At 42.1% G+C, this 25910-nt stretch overlaps 2 protein-coding genes across 2 annotated transcripts in view; one reads left to right on the top strand and one right to left on the bottom strand.

Annotated features, from left to right (window-relative positions):
• LOC306912920 (uncharacterized protein) overlaps nucleotides 1–2146 on the bottom strand; it is a 48675-nt gene extending 46529 nt beyond the window's left edge. The window contains exons 1-2 of the mRNA XM_079489380.1: nucleotides 2005–2146; nucleotides 1350–1463 (exon numbers count right to left, since the gene is read on the bottom strand). Coding sequence (XP_079345506.1) covers nucleotides 1350–1411 — 62 coding nt within the window. The 5' untranslated portion in view covers nucleotides 1412–1463; nucleotides 2005–2146. The remainder of the gene's footprint in view (nucleotides 1–1349; nucleotides 1464–2004) is intronic.
• Nucleotides 2147–8434: 6288 nt separating this feature from the next.
• LOC306913381 (cyclic nucleotide-gated channel beta-3-like) overlaps nucleotides 8435–25910 on the top strand; it is a 34187-nt gene continuing 16711 nt past the window's right edge. The window contains exons 1-11 of the mRNA XM_079489983.1: nucleotides 8435–8573; nucleotides 9629–9751; nucleotides 11495–11543; nucleotides 13885–14080; nucleotides 16921–17081; nucleotides 19766–20107; nucleotides 20577–20785; nucleotides 21835–21885; nucleotides 24101–24187; nucleotides 24574–24638; nucleotides 24913–25035. Coding sequence (XP_079346109.1) covers nucleotides 8502–8573; nucleotides 9629–9751; nucleotides 11495–11543; nucleotides 13885–14080; nucleotides 16921–17081; nucleotides 19766–20107; nucleotides 20577–20785; nucleotides 21835–21885; nucleotides 24101–24187; nucleotides 24574–24638; nucleotides 24913–25035 — 1478 coding nt within the window. The 5' untranslated portion in view covers nucleotides 8435–8501. The remainder of the gene's footprint in view (nucleotides 8574–9628; nucleotides 9752–11494; nucleotides 11544–13884; nucleotides 14081–16920; nucleotides 17082–19765; nucleotides 20108–20576; nucleotides 20786–21834; nucleotides 21886–24100; nucleotides 24188–24573; nucleotides 24639–24912; nucleotides 25036–25910) is intronic.

Below are 25910 nucleotides of genomic sequence, written 5' to 3'. Positions count from 1 at the left end.
TAAAACGGCTTTTCCGTTTGTGGCAGGCTACAAGATTCTACGTTTTAAAATTCCTATGTTCCTGGCGGGTAAACGATTAAGTACTTTTTCCACAACTGTGTATATCCATATCCAATATTTGACCTGATCTATATCCTGGTATACTGATCATCTTCTTCAACATCTTCAACATTCTTTTCTCACAGAGAAGTTAACTTTGCAGATACATATTATGAATCACAAATAAGTGAAGGATTAAATATAATACATTTAACTAAATGAGCAATGATTCAGTAAATGCTGACTTGAAAATGAATTGGTTCTACACTTAAATTCTATGAATTCCAAGCCCTAATAAGTTCAATACAATGCGACGCACATATTGGGACACGTAGGAAACAATTCCATAGATTGTACAGTAAGCAAACAGAGTAGAAACCATCAAAAAAGATCCTGAATACAACCCCTGTACAGTACAGTACTCTTACGTAACCTACAATTTGGACAGCAGCTGGCAGAGTTGTCCCAAAAGTTTCCCTGTTACTGCACATCACGCTGAGAATAGTTCAAATGATTTGAATAAAACACAATGTCAACACTCTAACCTTGGGTGAATGCCATGCATGGCTTTAACACACAGAATTATTCTTAACTGCATAACCAACAGTTCAACCCTTAAATTATGACCGGCTGGCTGACAAGCTGAAGTTGCTGGATGGATCCCTACAACAGCAACTGAAGGCAGCATCAAATGCATGCCATACGATTGTACCCTAAATGGATTAAACATCGATATGAATATAGAATCGATTTGGTTCCCACACTTTTTAAGCCTGTAGGCCTAAGCAAAGCAAAGCAAAGTTCTTTGTTTACCCAGGGTGAATGGACTAAGCTTGAGATGCTTGTTTACAGCCACACCCTGCTCATAGAACATTTCATGGTAGGGGTTCAATGCCTTGCTCAAGGGCACTTCAGTGGTGGTAATTTTAACGTGCCGGTCCGGGGATTCGAACTGGCGACCTTCCGATAACAAGACCGCTCCGCAAACCGTTCAGCCACCGCTGTGACCCAAAAGAGACATGAAGTGATGTCTCCCCCAGGACCCAAACTAGCAGATCTAGGCCTACAAGCTCACAATGTGGGCACGGCTATTTTCACTTATAGGACTTCTTAAACATTATTTGTTTTCTATGGGTTTTTTGTTGTTGTTGTTTTTATGAAATTATTTTGAAAAATCATTTAATTCGTTTTTAATTCATGCAAAACATGTTTTGAAATAGAAATGTGTCTGCGACCCTCAAATAGGTCCCGACCCACAGTTATTTTGGGAACCATGTGGTTCAACTTAATGTATTAAAAATCCTCTTAACTGTTTTTGGACAGGCTTCCTCCTCTTCCTGCCCGCGTACATGCAGTCCCCAGGGGGGATCATTCTATCCTCAATGATGGGGTCCTGATGGTGGCTGCAGGTAACAGGTGCTCTGCTGCGGAGGAGAGGAGAGAGAGAGAGAGAGAGAGAGAGAGAGAGAGAGAGAGAGAGAGAGAGAGAGCTACTTCATCAACTTCATCATAGCCCCCAATGCATGCATTCATCACGTGGAAGAGAAGAGAGTAGAGAGAACAATAAATAATATACTCAAATAAACTCAGTTGTCAGTTTGGAATTATTTGCATAACAGAAAACTATAGCCTACTCACGTGCGTTTCAAAAACATCACATTAAAAGCAATCAAGGGCCGGCATCTTTAGGATAGGATTAATGAATAAAGTAGCATCAGCTATACCCTATACCTGATCGATGCTTGGAGGACCCTGATGTAAACAAGTCTTTAGTGCTTCATGCATGGTTTTATCCTCGTAGCAGATTTTGTATTGCCCTTTATGCTACTTTCGTTCAACTGCACTGTAGCCTATACCCATACAACAAACTGTTAATAAAATGTTCAATCAATCAATCAATCAATCATGCACAATACAAAAAAGTTGTCAAAGCAAAAAGCTTTTGTCAAAAATAAAAGCACTTACCAATACAAGGCTCTAAGAATATTCCCAAATATTGTATGTGATGTTGTGTCATTCAGCACAAAATGCAGGGAAATATTAGTCTCTCCGTTCAACTGTATACAGTCAAATTAATAGTAATTCCAAGCAAATGAGGCGAAAGTCATTCTGCAGTGTCGCTGCTGTACAGTAAAGTGCTTGTTTTCATTGCAATGCTTGGGGCAGATGTGTTTCTGATGCTTTATAAGTCGCAGCCTCACTTCCTCGCGTTTCAGGTGGCGGATTCCTGTGAATGACATGTCGAGCTCTTCGCACGCAAACTCTCGGCAGCCTCGCAAACACGCCGCCAGCGCACACACACGCTCACACGCGATCCTCTCACATCCGCCCATACCAGCTTTACTACGAGCCAGCCGGAGCGATGGCCCAACCCCCCCACCCCCAAAGAGTGTGCGTGTGTGTGTGTGTGTGTGTGTGTGTGTGTGTGTGTGTGTGTGTGTGTGTGTGTGTGTGTGTGTGTGTGTGTGTGTGTGTGTGTGTGCGTGTGTGTGTGTGTGTGTGTGTGTGTGTGTGTGTGTGTGTGTGTGTGTGTGTGTGTGTGTGTCTCACATATTTCTGAGCAGAGGGGGAGGGATCACACGCAATGTTTCCACAGCACTAGCTAGAGTTCAGTTCTCCTTGCATTGCATTCAGACACAGAGCTTAAGAGTTATCGTCAGGCTATTCCGTTCAAGTCACGCGACGCATATTGAAGGAGCGGCCGACGGATATTTTTGGGACTATATTATTATTCTAACAAATCCACCGAGGGAGACTATAAACGGTACTTCGTTTGGATATCATGCGTATTATCATGGACTGGATTTAAAAAAGAAAAAAAAACTAGGCCTATTATGTTTGATGTAGCCTAATAATTTGATCGGATACATATGTCTTCAGTTCCATCCAGACAGATCGAGTCGGACGTGTTCTCGTGCAAGCCTATTTATCGGGGTTGTATTATCTATCTATCTATCTATCTATCTATCTATCTATCTATCTATCTATCTATCTATCTATCTATCTATCTATCTATCTATCTATCTATCTATCTATCTATCTATCTATCTATATCCATGTATTGATTGTCAAGACATCCTAGCTCACTTGCTTTAATTTGAATAAAGTTATCTTCTATATTTGTTTAATTATTGTTGTACGTAGGCCTATACCTAAATGAAAGGTTTTAAACCTATAGAAACCTATAAAGGTAGGCTATATTGCATGTGTTGTTGTCTGCTCGGCAACCTCAATTCTGTCCTGTATTTCACCACGACTACGACTTCAATCCAGACAGTCCAGAAGACTAGCTGCTTTGGGTGGAGTCTCCACTCTCCATGAGATGCAATGTGGCACTTTTCTAAACACACAAAACAAACTGGTTTCCCAAACAGTGGGCGAGGACCCATTTGTGGGTTTAGCATAAAAAACATTCAAAATATCGCATGAAAAAGGAATGCAAAACAATAATCGCAACACTTTATACAAGCCACAAAATGTATAGGCTATTATACAAATACACAGGTAAAAAAAGAAGAAAAAAATTATATCACAAATCATTTAACAAGCATTTTTCCAAAGTGTCCCTTATGGGTAACAGATAGCCTACGGTCGCCCCTTTTCCAACTCGCCGTGGTTCCTAAACTTTTTCATGTCAAGGACCCCCAGACTGACACTTATTAGCCCGCGGACCCACATTTGAAAACATGCATTAGGAATCGGACCCCCATTTAATGCATTTTCTATCTCTGGGACCTCAATTTAAATTGTAAAATCTTAAATGTTAATTTAACTCTGAGAGTGTACAAATGGAACCAAATGGACGCTCTCTTGAGATACAGACCCATAAGGGTCCATTTGGTTCCTAACTATCATTTAGCTGGGGACCCCCTTTAACTCCCTCTAGCCTCTAGGACCACTGGGGGTCCCCGGACCAAACAATGCTTTGAGTGCCCTCTGCTGGCAAAATGAGTAAACTGGCAAAACTCGTAGGCCAAGGACCCCCAAATTGACACTAATTAGCCTGCGGACCCCCATTTGAAAATATATGCCTGGGACCCCCATAAGAGAAGATTTTTACGGCTCTAGCAAATTAGCAATGATTCTCAACCTGTTTAATTTCAAGGACCCCACAGTTTGACATGCATATTAGTCTACAGACCCCCATTTAATGGCATTTCTATCTCTGAGACCCCGATTTGTATTGTAAAATCAATGTTAATTTAACTCTGAGAGTGTACAAACGGAACCAAATGGGCAGTGGTTCCACTTTGGGAACCACTGCCCTAAAACACATGATACGTGATAATAATAATATGACACGACATATAATATTAGTCCAGTAATAATGTAATTTGACCTCAATCTAATTGCAAAAAAACCAAACTCGGCTGATTTTGCATCTTCAATATATCCTGAATAACAGAAAAAAGTTGCCTGTTGAAAATGGCCTGTAACAGTATGGCCACCATTGACATCCTATTATATTGGGCTAAATTTGGCCATATAGCAACTTGCCCAAATGTGCTGACATCATCACATTTGGGCAAGTTGCTATGGACACATTTAGCCCAATGAGTGTTTTTGTGTAAAACTAATGCTTGGAATGGATTTAGCATCATGAAAACCCCCTATACCAAATTTGTTTGGTACAGCCTCCAGGAAGAAACCCTAAATACAAAGGGAATACATCATTGTACATAAAAACAACTCCAGGTTGTCAAATGAAGTAGGCCTACTGTCACCTCATAGACACGTGAATACAAAAATGGTGGCACTCCATCTTTAGAAATTGTGAATTATATACATTTTGGATAATGGTAAATTCAGGGGTTGAAAGTTGGGTACCATTAATATCCCATTAAGGCAAAAATGTCTAATTTTAATTATGTTAGACACATTACATGCAACTTAAAGCATAATTACAATTAGACATTTTTGCCTTGGCCTATAGGATGTTAATGGTACCCAACTCTCAAACCCTGAATTTACCATGATCCAAAATGTATATAATTCACAATTGTTAATGTTATTTGGATGACCCTAAGGATCTTAAAAAACCCTTGAATTATTACTATTGCAATTTTTTTTGGGACAAATCTTAGATTGACTGGCCTATAATGCTGGCAGTCGCTAATAACTAGTAGGCTATAGTACCAAAGAGTCAAAGACCTGTCATGAAAAGGGTTCTGCTGCCACCTGGTGGAAACTGGAGTTAGTGTAGCAGATCATCAACAGCAATCTGTCGATAGACGAATCCACAAAGGGATGCCCTGGGTGGGTGCAGCCATTATTACTGCAGCACTGATTAGCACCAGTGTTGTTTTTGGCGGCACATTTTGATTTTAGTTTTAGTCCTAGCCTTTTGAATAGTTTTCATTTAGTTTTAGTCGCATTTTAGTCACCTGGAATGTCTTAGTGTTTAGTCTAATTTTAGCCGACTAAAAATAAAGGCTTCTGATTCTGATTCTTGATGCCGTCGTAATGGCTGATTTTACACTTGCTGAAAATAGCCGATCTACAAGCTCACAACATGTCGCAGCGCAACGCGTTGTGAGCTTGTATATCGGCTATTTTCAGCCTGCAACCAAGTGTAAAATGACTTACACTGGATCTTTGTCCACTAGTCCCTTCCTAAAATGTTAGTCTAGTTTTTATTTCTTGACGAAATTGTCGATATATTTAGTATTTAGTTTTAGTCACCATAGCTTAGTTTTCATTTAGTTTCTATTTAGTTTTCGTCAGTGAAAAAAGGTAGTCGACGAACATTTTTCGTCTTAGTTTTAGTCAATGAAAACAACACTGATTAGCACACATGGCCTACCTACAGGGCGGAGCAGTGCCCTGGCTGTAGGCCAGGTGTAGCTAATCAACTTAAAGGAGCATTCAGTGATGTCCCCCCACTACAGTGGGGGGACACACGACAGGTCAACAGCACACACACCAAGGCTGTGTGCTGTTGACCTGTTGACCCCACTCGATCATGATTGGCGGAAGGCCCCTCTCTATCCTGATTGGATGAAGGCTGGGCCACCTAGCCAAAAACGAAACCTAAGGTATTTTTTTTTACCCCCAGGGGTTAACTGGGGACAGGGAGGAACTCCTTATATGAGTCTGAGTGTCAGCACACTCTATAGTAGGGAGGATTATCACAATAAAACAAAAAAAGAAGTGATATTTGAATTAAGTGAAATCACTGAATATACCTTTAATGGTAGGCTACACCCCAGTCAGAGTAATCTAGTAAGAGAGTGGCGACACTAGCGTTGACTCCCATTGTAACAATGGAATGCGGAAGTGCTCATTCTATCTCAATGGGATAGTTCCAATGTTTGGAACTATATAGCCCATAGGCACCCGCTTTGCGGCGAGATCAAAGCGTGTCGGCACTCTCATACTATTCCACTCGGACCCCAGTAATCGCTGCTCCCCTCTGTCTGTGGATTCATGATTCATCTATAGGGAAATGCATCTTCACTGTGTTCACCTTTTGAAGGTATATGTAGCATAGATAGATGCCGCTACTCGTTCATTTGTCCACGTGCGGCAGGTTTGAGGAGTCAGTATGCCAGAGGGTTTAGAAGAATGTACTATTGTTCACTAGGCTACTAGTCCCTCCTAAACATTTTAGTGTTGTTTTTATTTGTTGACAAAATTGTCTGATATCTTAGGTTTAGTTTTTATTTAGTTTTAATCATTAAAAAAAAGGCAGTCGTCAGGCACAGACAGGCAGGAATTGTCATTTAAACAAAATAGTTCACCCAAAAAGTGACTTATTTTCTATCAGTTATACACAAACCATTAAGGCTTGAATTCATTCATGGAGATTATTTTTAGTTTTTTGTTGCATTCCTGAGACAATAATGTGGTCATCGGTCAGTAGGAGAGACTCCACCGGTCATCACAGCTGGCTTAGGAATGTAATCAGGGGTGGGCAACTCTGACGATGGAGAGGGCCACTAGAATTCCACACATACTCCACGTTGCACATTTCTGTCATAGCAAAAATAGCCGATCTAATCAACTGCGTCAAAATGCGTCGCAGCGCGACGCATTTTGAGCTTGTAGATCAGCTATTTTTGCTATCTGAATTAAAATCCTGACTTTTTTTTGCTGTGTTTGAATTGAAATCCTGAAAAGTAACATTTTTAATTTATTTCAAATGCATTTATACTTATGTTAACTTCATGAACTTAAATACAAATGCATTGGACATAAAAAAAGACAATACAATTAAAATACTAGTCATTCAGCTACTAATATAGCAGTAGTCATATAGACTGAAGTAATTAATGTGGGTCATGTTTGGAATTGTAACAACTGAAATCAACAGTATATCAGGTTTCTGATATTAACCTGAGGGCCACATTAAGTGAAGGTCGCCAGTTGCCCATACATGTCTTACATGATCATGGTGAAAAGATGAGTTTTATACAGCTTTTGTCCGCCCAGCCACACATCTCATATTTGCCATCGACTTAAAAAAAATTATCCCACAATTTTGTAACCCATTTTTCACCCCTGTGTCAATTATCTAATGTGATCCTGGGCTCTACACACCCTCCGCCAACCTGGGGAGAGCAACGGACTTGAACTCATGCTTCGTTCATGCATGAGTGTCCAAGTTGCTCCTTTACACCTGACAGGGGTTGGTTGCACCTGGTTGGACGTAGCACGTGGAAGGAACACGTTATTCCAACCAGTTCCTTTCCCCTCCATCAGGCACCCTGGCTGGCCAGGGGGAGGCAGTTTAGAGACCAGGATTACTGCATGTTTTTTGTGAGGGTACCTACCCTATAGGGGACACGGGGAGAACATGCAAACTCCACACAGAAAGGCCCTTTCACCAATCCCGCCTCGGGTATGGGCACTGATGACGCGGAGGAGAGAACACGCCCCCAGCGCCCCCAGCGGGAATCGAACCCAGGACCTTCTAGCTGTGAGGCAACAGCACTACCAACTGTGCCACCGTGCCCACATTTGCCATTGACAATGAAAGGAAAATGTACGTCATAATGTATAGACGAGCAAATCGGCTAACCAATCACATAAATCCAGTTGTCATCTTACATGATCATGGTGGAAAGATGAGTTTTTTTTTTTAAAACATTGTATCATCATGGTTAAAAGATAATAATAATATAAGTTGACAAATTAATTCATGAAGAAGTATATTCATTTTTTTATTGGATGATGTACGACGACAAGTGCGCCCCACCTATAGATATTATGTATGTGTCCCTTTTTATGCCCATATATAGAGTTCTTTGTCAGGCATGGCCAAATATGGAGTCTATGCAGATGTCAGAACACCTAGTGATGTCATAACAGGCCAGCTCCATATATGGCGATCTAGGGGTGATCAGGTGTGATCAATCAGCAAATTTGGGCCCTGTCCAGAGCCTGGGCGCAGGGGCCCTGTCCAGAGCCTCTAGAGCGGTGCCCATTGGGCACTGGCCTACTTGGAACGATGCAAGTTGGAAATGCATGCCCCACCCAGTTATTACTTGCGCAAGCAGCGCGTACAAGTATTGTGGTCGGCTGGACCAAAAGCGGTATGTATGTATGTATGTATGTATGTATGTATGTATGTATGTATGTATGTATGTATGTATGTATGTATGTATGTATGTATGTATGTATGTATGTATGTATGTATGTATGTATGTATGTATGTATGTATGTATGTATGTATGTCCCTTATTGGCTGTTGATGGTGACGTAACTAAGGCCCCATTTACACTGGCAGACAAATCTAGCCTGAATCAGATCTGTGCCACATCAACATTGAAATCCGATTGGTTTAAATGGTCACATGACTCATTTAAACAAATCAGATTCCAATATGGATTCCAATCCATTTTATGAAGGGGACATCCTAAAGATATGAATAAAACGATTTGTTCTACCCCGGGGTAGAGGGGTAGGCCTAGTCAACTTTTGGGCTTTTGCTTCCTGCACTACTACTGCAGTCAGCAGTCCAGAAGTTTTTCCACACATAGCCTCAAGACCAGGCAGGTAGAACTTCAGCTGTATTCAAAATCGGGTCAGATCATGAAATTCCTCTTCCAGAATGTTTGCCTACCTTCTGGCACAATTATTAATTTCGGGACCCTATTATTTATCTCGTCTGTATAGTATTTGTGGAGATATATGTCTACCCAAATACAGAAAAGGTAAACAACAAAAAAGGTAAACAACAGTTTTAGTGCATGGTGGTGCTATAGGCTAATCCTATTCTTGGCTAGTATATGAAAGGGCGGTGATGGGCTTAGATAAACCCTAGGCAGGAGCTGCACTGCGAGTGGTCAGAAAACAGGTATTAGTGATTCTAAAAGCACTTAATAGCATCAAGAGGCCACATGCCGCTTTAGAGAGAGAGAGAGAGAGAGAGAGAGAGAGAGAGAGAGAGAGAGAGAGAGAGAGAGAGAGAGAGAGAGAGAGAGAGAGAGAGAGAGAGAGAGAGAGAGAGGGAGGGAGAGAGACGCACAGAGGCAGACCACAACCTCAATCTTCAAACCTACAGATGAATTGGTAGGGTGTGTCCTTTAGCTCTATATGCTCGCCTTCATGTAGATTGGTATATTCTTGGCCTATACTGTACGTTTAGGTGTCTCTCAACATGTTCGGCAAGTTTAAGGGCCTCCTTAAAGGGCCACAGCCTCCATCTGGTGTTGCTCCCACACCACCACCATCACCAGCCCCTGCTGCTGCTACGCCAGCTCCTGCAAAGGTGAGGTGACATCACTCGTCGCTATACCCAGTGGTGGTAAAAGTACTCAATGTTTTTTTTTACTGAATGGGACACTTCACCCTTTTTGCAATGTGTGTAATATGTGGTTTTAGATGGTTTAGAATTTTGTCTCTGTAAGACAGCCCTCCCCCTATCCACAAGGAGGAGCAGTGCACCAAAGCATTATGGGAATTGTAGTCCAGGAAGGAAGTGGGCCCAGTGTCCATGACATCAGAGACACTGGGCTCACTGCTAAAATCTAAAACCACATATTACACACATAAAGACCCCCAGGAAAGTGTTCTAAATCTTCTAAACGTCATTAACATATGTGTTTTAGTGTCCCTTTAAGTAAAAGTATCAGTACTGTCTGCAACGTAGACCTATACTCTGTTAATTAAGTAATAGCCTGGAATTCAAAATGTACTTGAAATGTATACAAATATTTTTAAAATAGCAGATCTATAGTGAGCTTGTAGAGCTGCTAGTTTCGTATTTTCAACAACACTATACGTGATGCCTCACTCAGTATGCCATAGAGAGTCAGTACATCACGGGTATCACAATCTGTCTTATCCCATTTTGACCTGAGATCAGATTCTAAAAATGTCAGTCGATTTTTCAAAAATAGCAGACTTACAAGCTCGTAGCGCGCCACTCGGTGGCGCGCTATGAGCTTGTAGATCTGCTATTTTTCAATAGCTAAAGCATAACATAATGCTAACACCAAAAGGGGTACCCGCCCTTATGCATGATGTGTCAGTTATACTCACAGCTGAAAGAGCGGAAATCATGAATATAAATTGCCTACACAATGCAAAATGATCGAGCCACAATATGATTGTAGTGCACTTGTTCAGACATTGAAACAACTGAATCCTAGCTGCGCCAGTTCTATTACGTCTCCTTTGGATTGGATATTTCCAATATTTTTCCAATATATTTCCAATATTTCTAACGCTCATCCAAAAGGGAGGTATTAAGGGAGGTATTCTCACACCAGGGAAGCTGAAATAAGAAGCTGCTTCGTATTTCAATGTAATCTCTATGCAAACCAGCTTTTTATTAAAAATGAAATAAAAAGTGCGCTTTTTTTTGGTCTGGAAGGCTTCTGGTCTTCATGCAGGGCTACTCAAATTTCGCTATGTTTTGAAAAATGGCACGGGAACCAAAACATCTCCCTCATTCCCATGGCCTTTATGTTGTCTAACCCTAGAACACTATTAAACATTTTTTGTCACACCATCACTAAACACAGGTATATTTAACCCAATGCAAAATATTCAAAACACATATTATATCAAAACATATTGAAGTACATCAATACATGGCAACTTGAGGTACTATGTTCTTTAATAGTTCATCATGACTTAAAATAAAAAAATATATATCATAGGGGGCAAAATATTATTTTAAAAATATTCAGTAAAAAAAAAGAAAGAAAGAAAGAAAGAAATTAAGAAAGAAAGAAAATAAATGGAGCTGGGAACTTCTTGTCCACCCATTGGTCCAGTGAAGAAAAAGAAAATCACCAGAAAAAAAAAAGGATGTGGGCAGGGAAACAAACGTACCTATATGGTGTCACTGAGCATCTTGAAGGTACTGAAAGACCCACCCACCTCACACATCAACAACATTATGAAAATTACAAAAATATAATTGTCCGGGGGAAATCACCAGTGTTTATTGTTCTAGGGCCAATAAGTTTGAGGACATACAGTACTATGTTATTTTGTTGTACAGGAGGAAAAACCCAAGGAGAATGAGGCCAAGACTGAGGACAAACCCCAGGGTAAGCTACAGTAGCATTCATCACAGTTTATACTATTTTTCTTTTATTGACAGATATACTTTGTACATAACTATAAGGACTTTGTCTCTGTGAAGTCAATGCTTCAATTAATTCTTCATCGTACGATGGTGTCACGCTCTGCGTCGCTCTCTCTAGGTCGTCCTCAGACGAGCCCTCCATTGTTGTTTCCACACCATGTTGTTTTGGACTGTATATCTGCTATTTTCGGCAACGTTAAGCAACATTATTTAAACATGTATTTACAGTATTTTCACAAAATATAAAGATAAGAAAACAGAAGCTATAGCAGCAGTGGCTCAGGGGTAGAGTGGCCGGTAGAGCAGCTGCATGGGAACCGTGAGTTGTGTGAATGTAATGCACAATCTATTGCGCCTTGGATAAAGGCGCTATATAAATGCACCATTTACCACTTTATATGTATGAAATTGTGTATTGGCCAATTGCCTTAATGGTGTGGCGTTTTGAAGCACTTTTAAGAGAATGAGGTTAGATTTTCAAAATATTCATGCAAGCAGTTGAGTAAAACTGTAAACACGTAACACAACTGGAATTGATAGGCAAATATTCAGAGCAATTAATTGCTTTCATCGTATGCAGCACGCTCTGCAATTATGGTCGGGTGCAGACAAACACAAATACACCTGTCTACGCTTCAAACCACTCAGAATAAAGCTGCAAGGCTGTCATGCAATTTAGTGGGTTTCTTTGTTTTGTCATAGTTTTGGTGCTAGTAGATGGATTCTTCTGCTGGTTTCCACTGTTATTATGAGTGTTCTTCAGCGCTATGTTCGTCTGGGAGACTGCCCTTAAGTCAGACCTCCCGTTAGTCCGACCTGTGCTGCGGGTTACAAATCACCCGTGCTCCATGCGGGTTACAAATCACCCCGTGTCTTAAGTGAGGTTAGGGCCATTTGTCTGTAGACTTAAAGTCACAATTGCTGCAACAACTGAACATTTAACTTCAATGACAACCACTTCAGAGACTCTATAAATACTGTACATCCACGTATGATAACAGCATCCTAAGGTTATAGCAAGGAATATCACCTCTAAACTACCCATGGTTTGTATGGAGAGTATAAGGTTGCTGCCTTCAGGATGGCGATATGGTGTTGCAGCATACAGAGGTCTTTTGTCCATCAGTCAACTTTGAGGCTTAAACAGGAGTTTGGACTGAGCTGTGGACAATGCTCTTCCCTTTATGTTTTTGAGAGGTGCTAGCCCCTCCTATATACAGGTTTAATGTTTGTTTCCTAAGACAAACATTAAAAACGCCATTGAAATGGACAGGGTTCAATGTTTGTTTTGTCTGATAATTACCTCATAAAAGATGTGTACATTGGTAGTACATAAATTAACCCTCCGCGATATTGTAAGATGATAAGAGCGCCCCTCACTTCACACGGGTGTGATTTTTTTTAATGTATGTAGTCTATTTTCTTTTCTCTTCTCTGTGTTGTGTCAAAATGTGTGTATACAGTATGTGTTGCATACAAGGCATATGCATCTGGTCGCAAGACACATTTCAGTGCAAACTGACGATAAAGTACTATATCATATCAAATCAAATCCCCCTTCTGGGATGATTTCATGGCCCTCTCCCGCCCCCACCTTTTTGGAAAGTCAAATGGAAGACCAATTCAAAGGTGGCAACACCAGGTACGCATGGCATGCTACATACAATTAAATGACAGGCTAAAGTGAGAAAACGGGACGTGCAGAGAAACCACACATGCCTCTCTCCCCGACAAGCTGAATGTTTTTTACAATCCGTTTGAGAGCTTCCATCCACGCTAACCAGGCCAGTGTCAGCACCACCTGAGGAGACGAACAGCATCAACACCAAGGAAGCCAGCCCACTAACTAACCACCTCGGAGGCCCACGTGCTTCCCTTTCCTGAAAAGTGAAAACTGCAAATGATGGAGTTAGAATGAACAAAATATATTTCACCCACACCAATAACTATAAACCTGTGAGGTGACCATACGTCTGATTGTGATTGTGATGCTGCCAGGGCCCTATCCATTGATTCACACTGTACCGTTCCACTGATGTGTGATTCATTGGGAAATACAGTACATCCAAACCACCAAGCCTGGGTGTGACTGGACAGCGGACGATATGAGTGGATGCATTCATGGTTAAGTCAGGATTTTCAACTTGCTCCAAAATAAAAAATAAAATAAGCTCATCAAGATCGACCGGTCAATCGTAAAGACATGGGTGCCCACCCCTGGCTTACAATGTGCAGCTATAGCTTATTATTATTATTATTATTATTAATAATATATAATTTTTATTTATTTATTATGGATCCAGCACCCGCCTCAGCAGCGGCCCCAGCACCGGCCCCAGCAGCAGCCCCGGCAGAGGCCCCGGCCCCAGCAGCAGCCCCAGCAGCGGCCCCAGCAGCGGCCCCAGCAGCGGCCCCAGCAGCGGCACCAGCAGCGGCACCAGCACCCGCCCCAGAAGCGGCCCCAGCCCAGGCTAACCCTGACCAACCTGGAACAGAAGGGTAAACCTAACCTTATGGCCTGAATCTCCCGTGCATGAGACCAGACGATCTATATAGCCAAATAGGGAATCGACACTTGACTACAGCATTCATTAATTGCACTTGTTATGAGTTTTAGGTAGGGCTACTTGTCAACCCAACTCCAGGGTTCTATTCTATACCCATCTCTTGTCCTATACTACCCAACTCCAGCATCTAAATCACTCATTCCCAAACATGCGTCCCTTTGTTTTATTTCCAACATTGTTTTCTTAATCAATATTTCAAAACAGTTAAAAAAAAGAAAATTATTTTTTCAGTAATTTTCTGAAGAAATAAATGAAAAATCTAAGAAATTCCATACATTAGAAAAGTTAAAGCAGTAATAGCTAGTAGAAAATAGCTTTGTGCCACGTTGTGAACTTGTACTGTAGATCTGCTGTTTTCACTAGCTTGGGTCCCGCGGGGAGACCAACCACTGCAGATGTGCTATAGTTAACATACAGATTAGTTAAAGGCCAACACACACACTGGCACAGATTGATTGATTCATACAGAAAATACATACATTTATACACCACCATCGAAAGGATAAACTGCCGGGAATCACCTTTAGTTCAGGGGCTTCACATGGTAGCATGGTAGCATGGTTTCTACAGTAGGTGTGAGTGCCGGAGTGCTCCAACGTGCAGATTAGATTGGAGAAGCTCAAAGTAGCTTAACAGCTTTTCAGCTCTGCGTATAAGAGGCTCAGCGGGGCGAGGCTGCTTAAAGACGGAGAAATCAAGCAAGTGAAGAGAGCTGCACAATCAGTGCACACTAGTCACGTCCACCGAGCTAATCAACATGGAGCAGTTGATGCCAGAAAGAAAGAAAGAAAGAAAGAAAGAAAGAAAGAAAGAAAGAAATGTTAGATATTAGATTTGATCAATTTCATAATGCATTGCCTCCATTTTTGAGGGGCGCTATCACCTCCAACGTCTGGCTTTTGAAATTACAGTCATATGGCAGCCAAGTCTATGGACTTTTAATGTTTTTTTTTTAGAGCACTTTAAACAAACATATATTAATTAAAACGTTCCAAAAGCGATCTGCTGCAAGCTCACAAGAGCTGTGAGCTTGTAGATCACCTATTTTGACTGTTGGTCATTGTGACAGTCAGTGTGTACTGTAGTGTAGGCTGTGTAGGGCACAGGTGATATAATTTGTGATACCAGTTGTACTGTTGACACATACATCAGGGGTGGGCAACTGGCGGCCCAGGGGCCACATGCGGCCCCCACCTTCACTTAATGCGGCCCGCATGTTAATATCAGAATACTGATATAGTATTGATTTCAGCTGTTACAATTCCAAACCCGCTTTAATTACTTCATGACTAGTATTAAATGACTAGTATTAAAATGTTATTATCTTTTTGTGTCCAATGTAGTTATGTTAACAGTTCATAAAGTTAACAAAACTACCGGTATAACTAAATGCATTTGAAATTCAATAAAAAGGTTACTTTTCAGGATTAGGCTACAATTCAAAAATAGGAAAAACATTATTCAGGTTTTCAATTCAAATATAGCAAAAATAGCTGATCTACAAGCTCAACGCGTCGCATTGCGACGCAGTTTGAGCTTGTAGATCGGCTATTTTTGCTACGACGGTAATATGCACTGTGGCCCTCTGGTGTGAGTGTGGAAATATATTGGCCCTCGCCATCGTCAAAGTTGCCCTGCCCTGACATACATGGACAGCCAAACCCTCCAACCCAGTTGAAGGGTTTTACTTTTTACCAGTCGCTGCGAGTTGGACTACATGATGGATAGACCAAACAAACTATATGCCTATAAGCTAAACTACGCCTTAGTTAATATAGCACCAACATAAGTTTAACCCCTATAGGATATTTGAAAATACTGCAATGCGTTGTGTCAAAAGACATGATAAAGTTTGAGAACCTAGAATCTATAGAGCGTCACAGTCCCGCCCCCTTTCATGACGACGCCAGGCCCAGGAAATAATTTCCAATGCATTTTTCCCATAGACATTTCAAAACGTATTTATTTAAAGACCTTTTAAGCGTCGTACAAAGCCAACTCGAGTCGTGACAAATCATGACAACAAACACAATATTTTGGACCAAACAAAAATTACAAAAAAAGTGTTGTAACCATTTTCTTCTTCTTTCTAATTATTTGTTCAGCCCGAAAAATTGTGTTTGTTGTCTGTATTAACTGTATTAATTGATTGCCTGAGTCCCGTGGTGGGAGTTCTGCTCTGGTTTCGGTGAAATATTAAGTAGTTCCGGTAATTTTGTGGGGGGCCCCATGGGGCCACGCAGTAAAAGTAAATTAATTCACAAAACTAACGTCATTTGTATTGTTGACCTATTTCTAAAATATTAGTGCAACTTTCGTTCATTTTTGACCCCTCTATCACACAGAACTATGTTTTTTGTGTCCATATCACTACGCCCAAAAAATAGTTCCATGTGATAGAGGGGTCAAAGTTGAACGAAAGTTACGCTAATATTTTAGAAATAATATTAAGTTTTAAGTTAAAAGTTTGGTGACTTAATTTAGTTTTACTGCGTGGCCCCAGTACCCCCCACAAAATGACCGGAACTACTTAATATTGACCAAAACCAGAGCAGAACTCCCACCACGGGACTCGGGCAATCAATTAATACAGTTGCAACCACTATATTAATGGCAAGTATATTTCATACAGCTTAAATAAAAAAAATCTGAACTATCCCTTTAATTAGTATCATCAGTAACACCTGTGAAGGAAGTAGGGAAGGGGCCCTGGATGTAGGACGAGTTCATAGAGCCTATTGTAATCGAGGCATGTTGTTGTTGTTGTTCTAGGCAAGAGGGGGTCCCCGCGCCCCCGCGGCCCATAGTTGTCAACAAGTACTCCGATGAGCAGCTCAGGGAAATCATCAAACGCATGAGAGAGCGCACAGAACTATACAAAGAGAAGGTCATCGACCAGTACGCCTCCTCTCCAGAGATCAGCCCCCCTGTCAGTGAGTACACAACTACACACACACACCCATGCATGCTCCCACGCTTGCACGCACTTTCAATTCAGTCAGGACAACTCAAGAATGGATGGAATATATATTTATTGGGCACGGTGGCACAGTTGGTAGTGCTGTCGCCTCACAGCTAGAAGGTCCTGGGTTCGATTCCCGCTCGGGACGCTGTGGGTGCTGGCGGCGTGTTTCCTCCTCCGCGTCATCAGTGCCCATACCCGAGGCGGGGTTGGCGAAAGGGCCTTTCTGTGTGGAGTTTGCATGTTCTCCCCGTGCCCCCTAGGGTAGGTACCCTCACAAAAAACATGCAGTAATCCTGGTCTCTAAACTGCCTCCCCCTGGCCAGCCGGGGCGCCTGATGGAGGGGAAAGGAACTGGTTGGAATAACGTGTTCCTTCCACGCGCTACGTCCAACCAGGGAAACTCCCCCCTGTCAGGTGTAAAGGAGCAACTTGGACACTCAGGCATGAAGGAAGCATGAGTTCAAGTCCGTTGCTCTCCCCATGTCCCCCATATATGGGGACTAGGTTGGCGGAGGGTGTGTAGAGCCCAGGATCACATTAGATAATTGACACAGGGGTGAAAAAATGGGTTACAAAATTGTGGGATAAAAAATTATAGGAATATATATTTATTGAATATATATATTGAGCAATCTATTTATTATGGTTTGGCGATGAATTGAATCTGCTTTTTAGGTACTCGGATCAAACGCATCAGTCTCAACCATAGGGACTCTGAATCCCCCGTACCTAAACAGCAGATCCAAAACGACAGGTGGTAGCTGGGGTGGAGGAGGGTGAGCAGCAAAACTTTAGCATACGGCAGCACAGCAGAATCAGCAGCAGCAAGCAAGCAAGCAGGAGGTTGGAGTGCAAACCCTTCCAGTTTAAATAGCCGGTATGAAGATGGAGTGAGTGTGTGATTGGCTAAGTGAACCATGTGAGTGAGAACGTAATGCTGAGGCGGCCCAATTAACGCCGGCAGCTACTGCACTGAGGTTTCCTGGCTGAACTTGCTCTGCGCATGTCTGTGACAGTACAGGCGCGATGCTCATTTCAGGAGTTTGCTACCCTGCTATACGAGCACAAATGTCTACCAATGCCAGGAAATCATGCGCACGTGTCTGTGTCCAGCGAAGCTGATACCAAAATATCCTTGAGGGAGAGGAGCGCCAGCCTGTGTGCCACGTGGTAGCGGCGGGTGGCCATGTTTCTGGTACTAAATAAGACGCATCTGGCTTTTCCCTTCTATCTACACACTGAAGTGGATCACATCACTGGGCTTGCAGTTTGTAAACAGTAGCTCTTCAGCTGTAGAGAGCACAACATATAGTCCTACTCCTAACATATTGGTTAATGCTACTGTAGGTTCTTGGTTTACCCGGGATCCTAGTTTCTTGAGACGCATGTCTCTCTGCATTCTATATGTAAGTGATTACCTACTCATTGTATGTCGCTCTGCAGCATCTTCTAAATGCCTAAATTGTAAATGGCTGTCTTACCCAACGTCAGTGGAGACTAAAGTGTTGCTTCTCAATGTTCCCCCATTGTGTTTTCCGCCATAAGGGCCTTGCACACGTGAAGTGAGGAACGCAGGCGTTGTTGCCTGGATCAACACAGGTCTCCTCCAGGTCTGGTGAAGAGGGGCGCAACAACGCAAGCGTAAAAAAAAAGCTAAACAGAATCCAGGTCTGGTGAGTCGCAGCTCGCGGGCGTGTGCACGTAACGAGCACGCGCGCAACACATTCACGGTACAGCGCTCACGTAAATACGCTTGCGTTGTCACACCGCGACTTCTCCGAGCAAAAACGCAGGTCTCATTGGGAATGAACTATAGGCGCGTCCCCGTTTGCAAGGCCCTTTAGTCTGAAAACTCACCTCTTCAGACTCCACTTTTATAGCCCGTAGCACTGGCCATAGCACTTGCACTATAGCGTTGATGACCTTACGGGCGTATGCAATGGCTAAAGTAAAATATGTCATTTAGATGTTATGTGATGTTAGATGCATGTTATGTAGACAGATTCCTGCAGGTCATTATTGATCTGGCATTCTCTGGCATTATCGTTTCAAATTCAATGTACGGATATTCTACTGTTAGATGGATGATACAGTAGGTTATTGGTTTACTCGTGATCCTAGATTAAAGATGGAGTGCCGTGATGTTTGTACTTTTTCTGTTTTGCATGTGTCTATGGAGTTAACATTACTCTAATTGACCCCCAGGTGTGGTTATAATATTAAAATATGTCTTCCCATTGTATTTTTGGTTTCTTCCTGAAAGCTGAAAGCCTTTGAGTGAAAAGGCCCAATCGCAATAACACCCCATTAGTGACATCATAACCCTATCCATTATCATACAACAACAGCTGTGGGCGAGGCTTAAGTTTAGGTGGGTGGTGCTAAGGTGAACACCAGGTATACTTAATGAACTGGTGGGTGTGGCCACATAAAAACATAATTTTAACACTTTCTGTACACTTTTTCGAAAGAAATCTTCCTCCTAGTAAAATCGTAATACCTGATGACCATGTTTTAGGGGGGGGGGGGGACTACATCCTTAATATTTCTATGCATTTGACATATTACCGTGTGTTTGTTGTCCCTGCTTGCTGTAAGTGGCTCTGGATTTTAAGAGCGTCCGCTAAAACGCCCCACATTGTGTTCCGGCAGCGCCGCGGCTTCGCAAAGACCGCTACGCCGAGGTGATCGAGGAGAGGAAGAGGCAAGCGGAGGAGGACCTGCGCAAGAAGGAGGAGGCGGACAGGAAGAAGAAAGAGGAGGCAGAGAAGAAGAAAGAAGAGGCCGCCAAGAAGAAGAAGGAGGACGAGGAGAAGAAGAAAGCAGAGGCAGCGGCGGCGGCGGCGGAGGTGACGGTGGAGCCGAAGAAGCCCCTCGCCACCAGAGTCAGCGCCTTCGTCAGCACCACCTTCTGGACCACCTTGGACGTGGCGGCGGGGCCAGTAGAGGACCAGATGGACAAGGTGCTGGGCAACACCATCGACCCGTTCACAGGTCCGGTCCCATTCTGTATACAAAGGCCTCCTTTTCCATCCGAGGTTGAACCGGTTCAGTTCTTTTTTTGCCGCCTAATATTGAAACCAGAGTGTTTTCCACTGAAAATGAATTGGTTCAGAACCCTCAAAGTTGGTTTGGTAATGCAACCAAAAAATGGCCACCGGTTCCCTGAAAGCACCAATTAGGTTCCAAGAACCTAGAAAGGAACCCGTTCTAGAACCAAAGTTATTTTGGTGGAATATGTTGTTCCAGGAAACAACATATGGGTACAGAGGCTACGTTTTTGAGTGAGCAGCCGCTCTGTCTGTCTGTCTGTCTGTCTGTCTGTCTGTCTGTCTGTCTGTCTGTCTGTCTGTCTGTCTGTCTGTCTGTCTGTCTGTCTGTCTGTCCGTGTGAGCACGGAATTCCACACACAGTTACATTGCCCTGTCTCGCCACTCTCACATCCACCCCCACTCCTCTGCAGATCGCAGTTACATCGCCTGGCTGGCGCTGGTGACACTTGCCTGGAACTACAACACCTGGTTTGTCACGGCGCGCCTGTGTTTCAACTACCACACCCCTGACATGATCCCTTACTGGGTGGCCGCCGACCTGTTCGCTGACTTCATCTACCTCGTTGACTGCACCATTTTCCAGCCACGCAAGCAGTTTGTTAGGGGCGGTGATGTCATTGTAAGTTGCTGCAATAACAAACTTTTCTTCTTTTCTTTCTTTTGAGGGGCGCTAGCGCCTCTCCTGTCTCCTATGCGCAATGTGAGGATAAAAGGTGAGGACAGAAAAGTGAGGACACCAAATGTGATTGGCCAGTATGTGATGATGTATGATGATGGGTGACAAGAGCGCCCCTCACTTCACATTGGTTTGATTTCTTTTTTTTTTTCTTTTTTCGTTCTTTTGTCCCCCCACATCGGAAATTTGTGCCAACACAAACATTAAATGCCATTGACAAAGAAGGGAAACGTTACGTCATATGTAGACGAGCAAATCGGCTAACCAATCACATAAATGCAGTTGTTCATGAGATGATGTATAATGATAAGAGCTCTGTGTGATTTGTGAGGGGCGCCAGCCACTCCTATATGCAGGTTTAATGTTTGTCTTTAGTTCAATGTTTGTTTTGTAAACACCATTGACAATGAAGGGAAAATGTACGTCATAATGTGCCATTTACGTCATATTGTCTCTTTATTGTTAATGGCGTTTAATGTCGCATACAGCAATGTATGTGAAAAATAAAAGGGCTTTCATCTTCTTCCATCCCACTTCCGCATCCTCCTGTGGGTCTGGAACTTCCAGGGACCCCCACACAGAGTTGCACCAATCATTTCACACGGGTGTGATTTTAATAGACACTAGTGCTATCTAGGGCATGATTTGGGGCCCTAAAGATAAATACAAAATCAATATGAACATCTTAATACTGTCCAATACTTAGATAGGGAGAGGGGTGCAAATTATGATGTATGTATAGCATTTTTAGCTGCCCTGAGAGCAGAATTCAAAAGCTGCCATCAGAGCAGAACATTAACATGGTTGTACTTGTATGTATAGCGTTTAAGCTGCCCTGAGAGCAGCATTCAACAGCTGCCCTCAGAGAAGCATTCAAAAGCTGCTCTTGTAATCTTTCCATGTGAATTTGCTTCTCTGCAGGTCAGCTTTTGAATTCTGCTCTCAGGGCAGCGAGTCAAAGGCTAATAATTGTTTTATTTTGTCCTTTTCAGAAAGACAGGGTGACCACGAAGAAGCACTACAGGGGATCAGATAGAGTCACGGTACATTGTTATTGATTGATTGATTGACTGATTGAATACTTTATTAACAGTTTGCATGGACAAGCACAGGGAAGTATACTGTACAATTCAATATCCGCTAAAAGGATGATTCCAAGAAAGCTTGTTGTTGTTTTTCAATGGGGTCCTTTTGGACAGTGCCGCCGCTACGTATACGCACAATACGCACTGCGAGTAGGGCAACACGCCTCATAATAACAATGTTCTCTGCGGCTCTGCCGCGTAATAACGCACGCCCAATGTGTGCGTCCTCGCACACATGGGCGAGGAGATAATGCAGCGCTCCCGTCGGGAGGGGGGGGCAGCACAAATAATATGTGAGTAGGGCAACCAAATCGTCAGCGACATCCCTGTTTTTGGACTTGCAGCATGGGGGCTTGTATTTCGGGGTTATTATAGTTATATATTATACAGCGTCGCAGAATTTCCCATTCCTTTTTGCCATAGATGTTTCAGAGAGTAGGCTATGTATTTAAAGACCTGTAATCCTCGGTAAAAGCAAACTCGGATAGTGACAAACAAAAGTGTTGTACCCTGCCCTTTTTGAGTGGTGCAACCATAGGGTGCAGCCACTCCAATGCCCAGCTTTGTCCGTCCCTGCGTCCCTGTGTCCCTGCGTCACTGCGTCCCTGCGTCCCTGCGTCACTGCGTCCCTGTGTCCCTGCGTCACTGCGTCCCTGCGTCCCTGTGTCACTGTGTCCCTGCGTCACTGCGTCCCTGCGTCCCTGTGTCACTGCGTCCCTGCGTCACTGTGTCCCTGTGTCCCTGTGTCCCTGCGTCACTGCGTCCCTGTGTCCCTGCGTCCCTGTGTCCCTGCGTCCCTGTGTCCCTGCAGGTTTAATATTTGTTTTTAGTTCAATGTTTCTTTTAAAAACGCCATGAACAATAAAGAGAATTTAATGTTTGTTTTTAGTCCAATGTTTGTTTTAAAAACGCCATTGACAATGAAGGGAAAATGTACGTAATTTTGTCCCTAACGAATTTAATGTTTGTTTTGTCACCGTTTGTTTTACATCACCATTACATGCACCTAATCAACGTTAGTTAGACTTTAATATATTAGCGCCCCTCACTTCACACGGATGTGATTTCTTTCTTCTTTCTAATTATTTGTTCGGCCTAATTTTACATTTTTTATTGTCATGCGTTGTCACCATCCGAGTTGGCTTGGTCCGAGGCTTACAAACTCAATGCTCTATAGTAGCCTGGGGTCCACCTATGCTTTCTATGGCATAGGCAGCTCCCGGCAGGATCCGCCGGGAGAATCTAGAAGCAGCTGCGTGACATGAGACTAATTAATTAGAGCGACAGAGAGAAGCTGTAGCCAGATCTACTTTAGAGCCACGGATGTTTTCGGCTGTCCGCAGCTTCTTTTCCGGGTTTTTAGACAGCTGGTGGATGGAAATTAAGCTCCACCTCCGCGGATGACTGCTGCGGAACTCGGAAAAGAAGCTGCGGACAGCTTCTTCGTTTTACGCTCAGGTGTGGAAACACAGAGAGAGGAGTGTGTGTGTGTGTACGTGTGTCCGTGTGTGCGTCAATTTAACAAATGCCGCAATTTAACAAATGCAGAATTGAAGTGGACTCAGACCTTTTTTAGAGGCTACTCTATAGTAACTGAAACTATAACGACCTGACAAAATGTAGAAATAAAATACGTTGATGTGAGTGATCACCTGATCAGGAGATTGCTCCGCCCTCTGCAGGCTTCACGTAACTTTGGACCTTGATTTCCAAACACTGGATCGTGAATTCGTGACCCATTTATTGTGGGTCGCAGACACCTTTATTTAGTTTATCCTACATTTTGTTTTTAAAAAAGAGAAAAAAAACATTCCCAAAAATAGCAAAATTTTTCATGAATTAAAAACAAATTCAATGTTTAGTTGTTCAGTAATTTCATGAAGAAATCAAAGAAAAATCTAAGAATTTCCATAAATTGGAAAACAAATGTTCATGTAATAGTGAAAATAGCCGATCTACAAGCTCACAACGTGGTGTGACTCATGTGAAGCAACGTGTTGTGAGCTTGTTGATCTGCTATTTTTGCTAGTTTGTAAACATCTCTTTTGGGACACAGGCTAAAACGTTTGGGAACCACTGGTCCAACAATACACTTCAAACGTCTAGAAAAAAAATACCCTAAAAAAACATCCAGATGATTTTTACACGACTGCGTCTCTCTGTCCCTTTTCAGATAGACTTGATATCTCTTGCACCGTTGGACCTGCTGTGCTTCCAGTTCGGATACAAGTCCATTTTCAGAGCTAATCGTATTTTAAAGGTAAATTATATAAACTAAATAGTCTTTCGTTGCCAGACTGTCGCCACCTCGCATGAGTAATGAGTAATTTATATTATCCTAATATACATCGAAATCATCTAAGACTTAGATGATTTCTAGGCTTGCTGCCTGGCAGAAATGGAAATTCAAAAAATAAAATGTAAAGATATTTTAATATATATCTTCGTGAACGGAAATGACAGGTGTAGTTCCAGACTCTATATAGCATTCGGAGATTGTGGAATAGTTGTCTGGCTACGTGAGACTATAAACTAAAGTATGTGATGCATTTCAACAGATACATATTAGCTTATTAAGCTAATGTTATTATGTTATTGTACCAATGTGTTACCGATACCTACTGCATTCTGATTTTCACTTTGAAGGCAGATACATTCTTTGAGTTCAGCGATCGTCTGGAAAGCCTCATGGCCAAAGCTTACATCTGGAGGTGAGATACGACAGTAGTTACAATATTCATTAATTGAGTAGGCCTACTGCACTTAAGTAACATTTTTGGAGTATCTGTACTTTACTTGAATATTTGTATTGTTGGATACTCGAAATCTGTGAAAATACGCTTCACAATGCAACTCTTTGTACACTTGTGTATTTGACTGCTATTTCTATTTTCACTATTGTTGATTTATTTTTATTTTTCACCACTGTAGCTACATTTCTATGCAATGAAGAAACGCTTAACTTGGTGTGTTTTTTGTGTTTAGAGTAATCCGCACCATTGGCTACCTCCTTTTCATGCTCCACCTCAACGCCTGCGTCTACTACGTTGCTTCGGACTACCAGGGCATCGGCAAGACCAAATGGGTGTACTCTGGCCTGGGCAGCGCGTATGTACCCTTCAGTATTATTATTATGTTTCATTTACACGTGTTTACATTGTACCCGTACTAGTGTAGTCAAATGAGACTAAAATGTATAATAGTTTTACCTAACTTACTCGTTCGTTGAGCCACAGAGTGATGGCATTGCTACCATTAGTCTGTCTGTCTATCCACAGTGACTCAATACATAGGTCTGCTGTGGGGGGGGGGACGGTCAAATTATGAAAGATGCACATCTATCCACTTTCCATATAGTCGCCTTCTTAAACTACTGGCCTAATTAATTTTTTTAAGGATTTCTTGAAGAAAACATAATAGAACATAATATGATTACATTGAATTAAATAGGATTAAACCTTAGACTTAGGCAAATTGACCTATTTTATCCTGATAATGTCACAAAACCTTGACTTAGGCCAAAAAAATGCCTATTTCACACTCCTCCTGGCCTAAATCACACTATTATTTTGGCCTAAGTCACACTCATTTTACTAAAAGGGGCGGGATCAGCATGATCCTTTTCAATTACTTTAGCGAGTTTACCAGAGGTCACAAGGAGCTGATTTTACTTTTGGTACTTTAAGTACATTTTGATGCCAAGCACTTTTACTCCAGCACATTTTTAATTCTGGACTTTTACTTGTAACAGAGTAGTTTTATATATTAATAAATAACATTGATTACTTCCACCACTGCCTCTTAACCCTAGAACACTAAACATATTTTTTGTTACACCATCACTAAACACAGGTATATTTTACCCAATTAAAAATATTTCTCATCAAAATATATTGCAGTACAGCAATATATGGCAACTTGAGGTACTCTTCTTTAATATTTCATCATGACTTTTCACAAAAAAACAAAACATAGATTTCATA

The sequence above is a fragment of the Electrona antarctica genome (assembly GCF_951216825.1).
Source record: "Electrona antarctica genome assembly, chromosome: 20".
Classification (NCBI taxonomy): Eukaryota; Metazoa; Chordata; class Actinopteri; order Myctophiformes; family Myctophidae; genus Electrona; species Electrona antarctica.
This window is presented reverse-complemented; position numbering and strand designations above follow the sequence as displayed.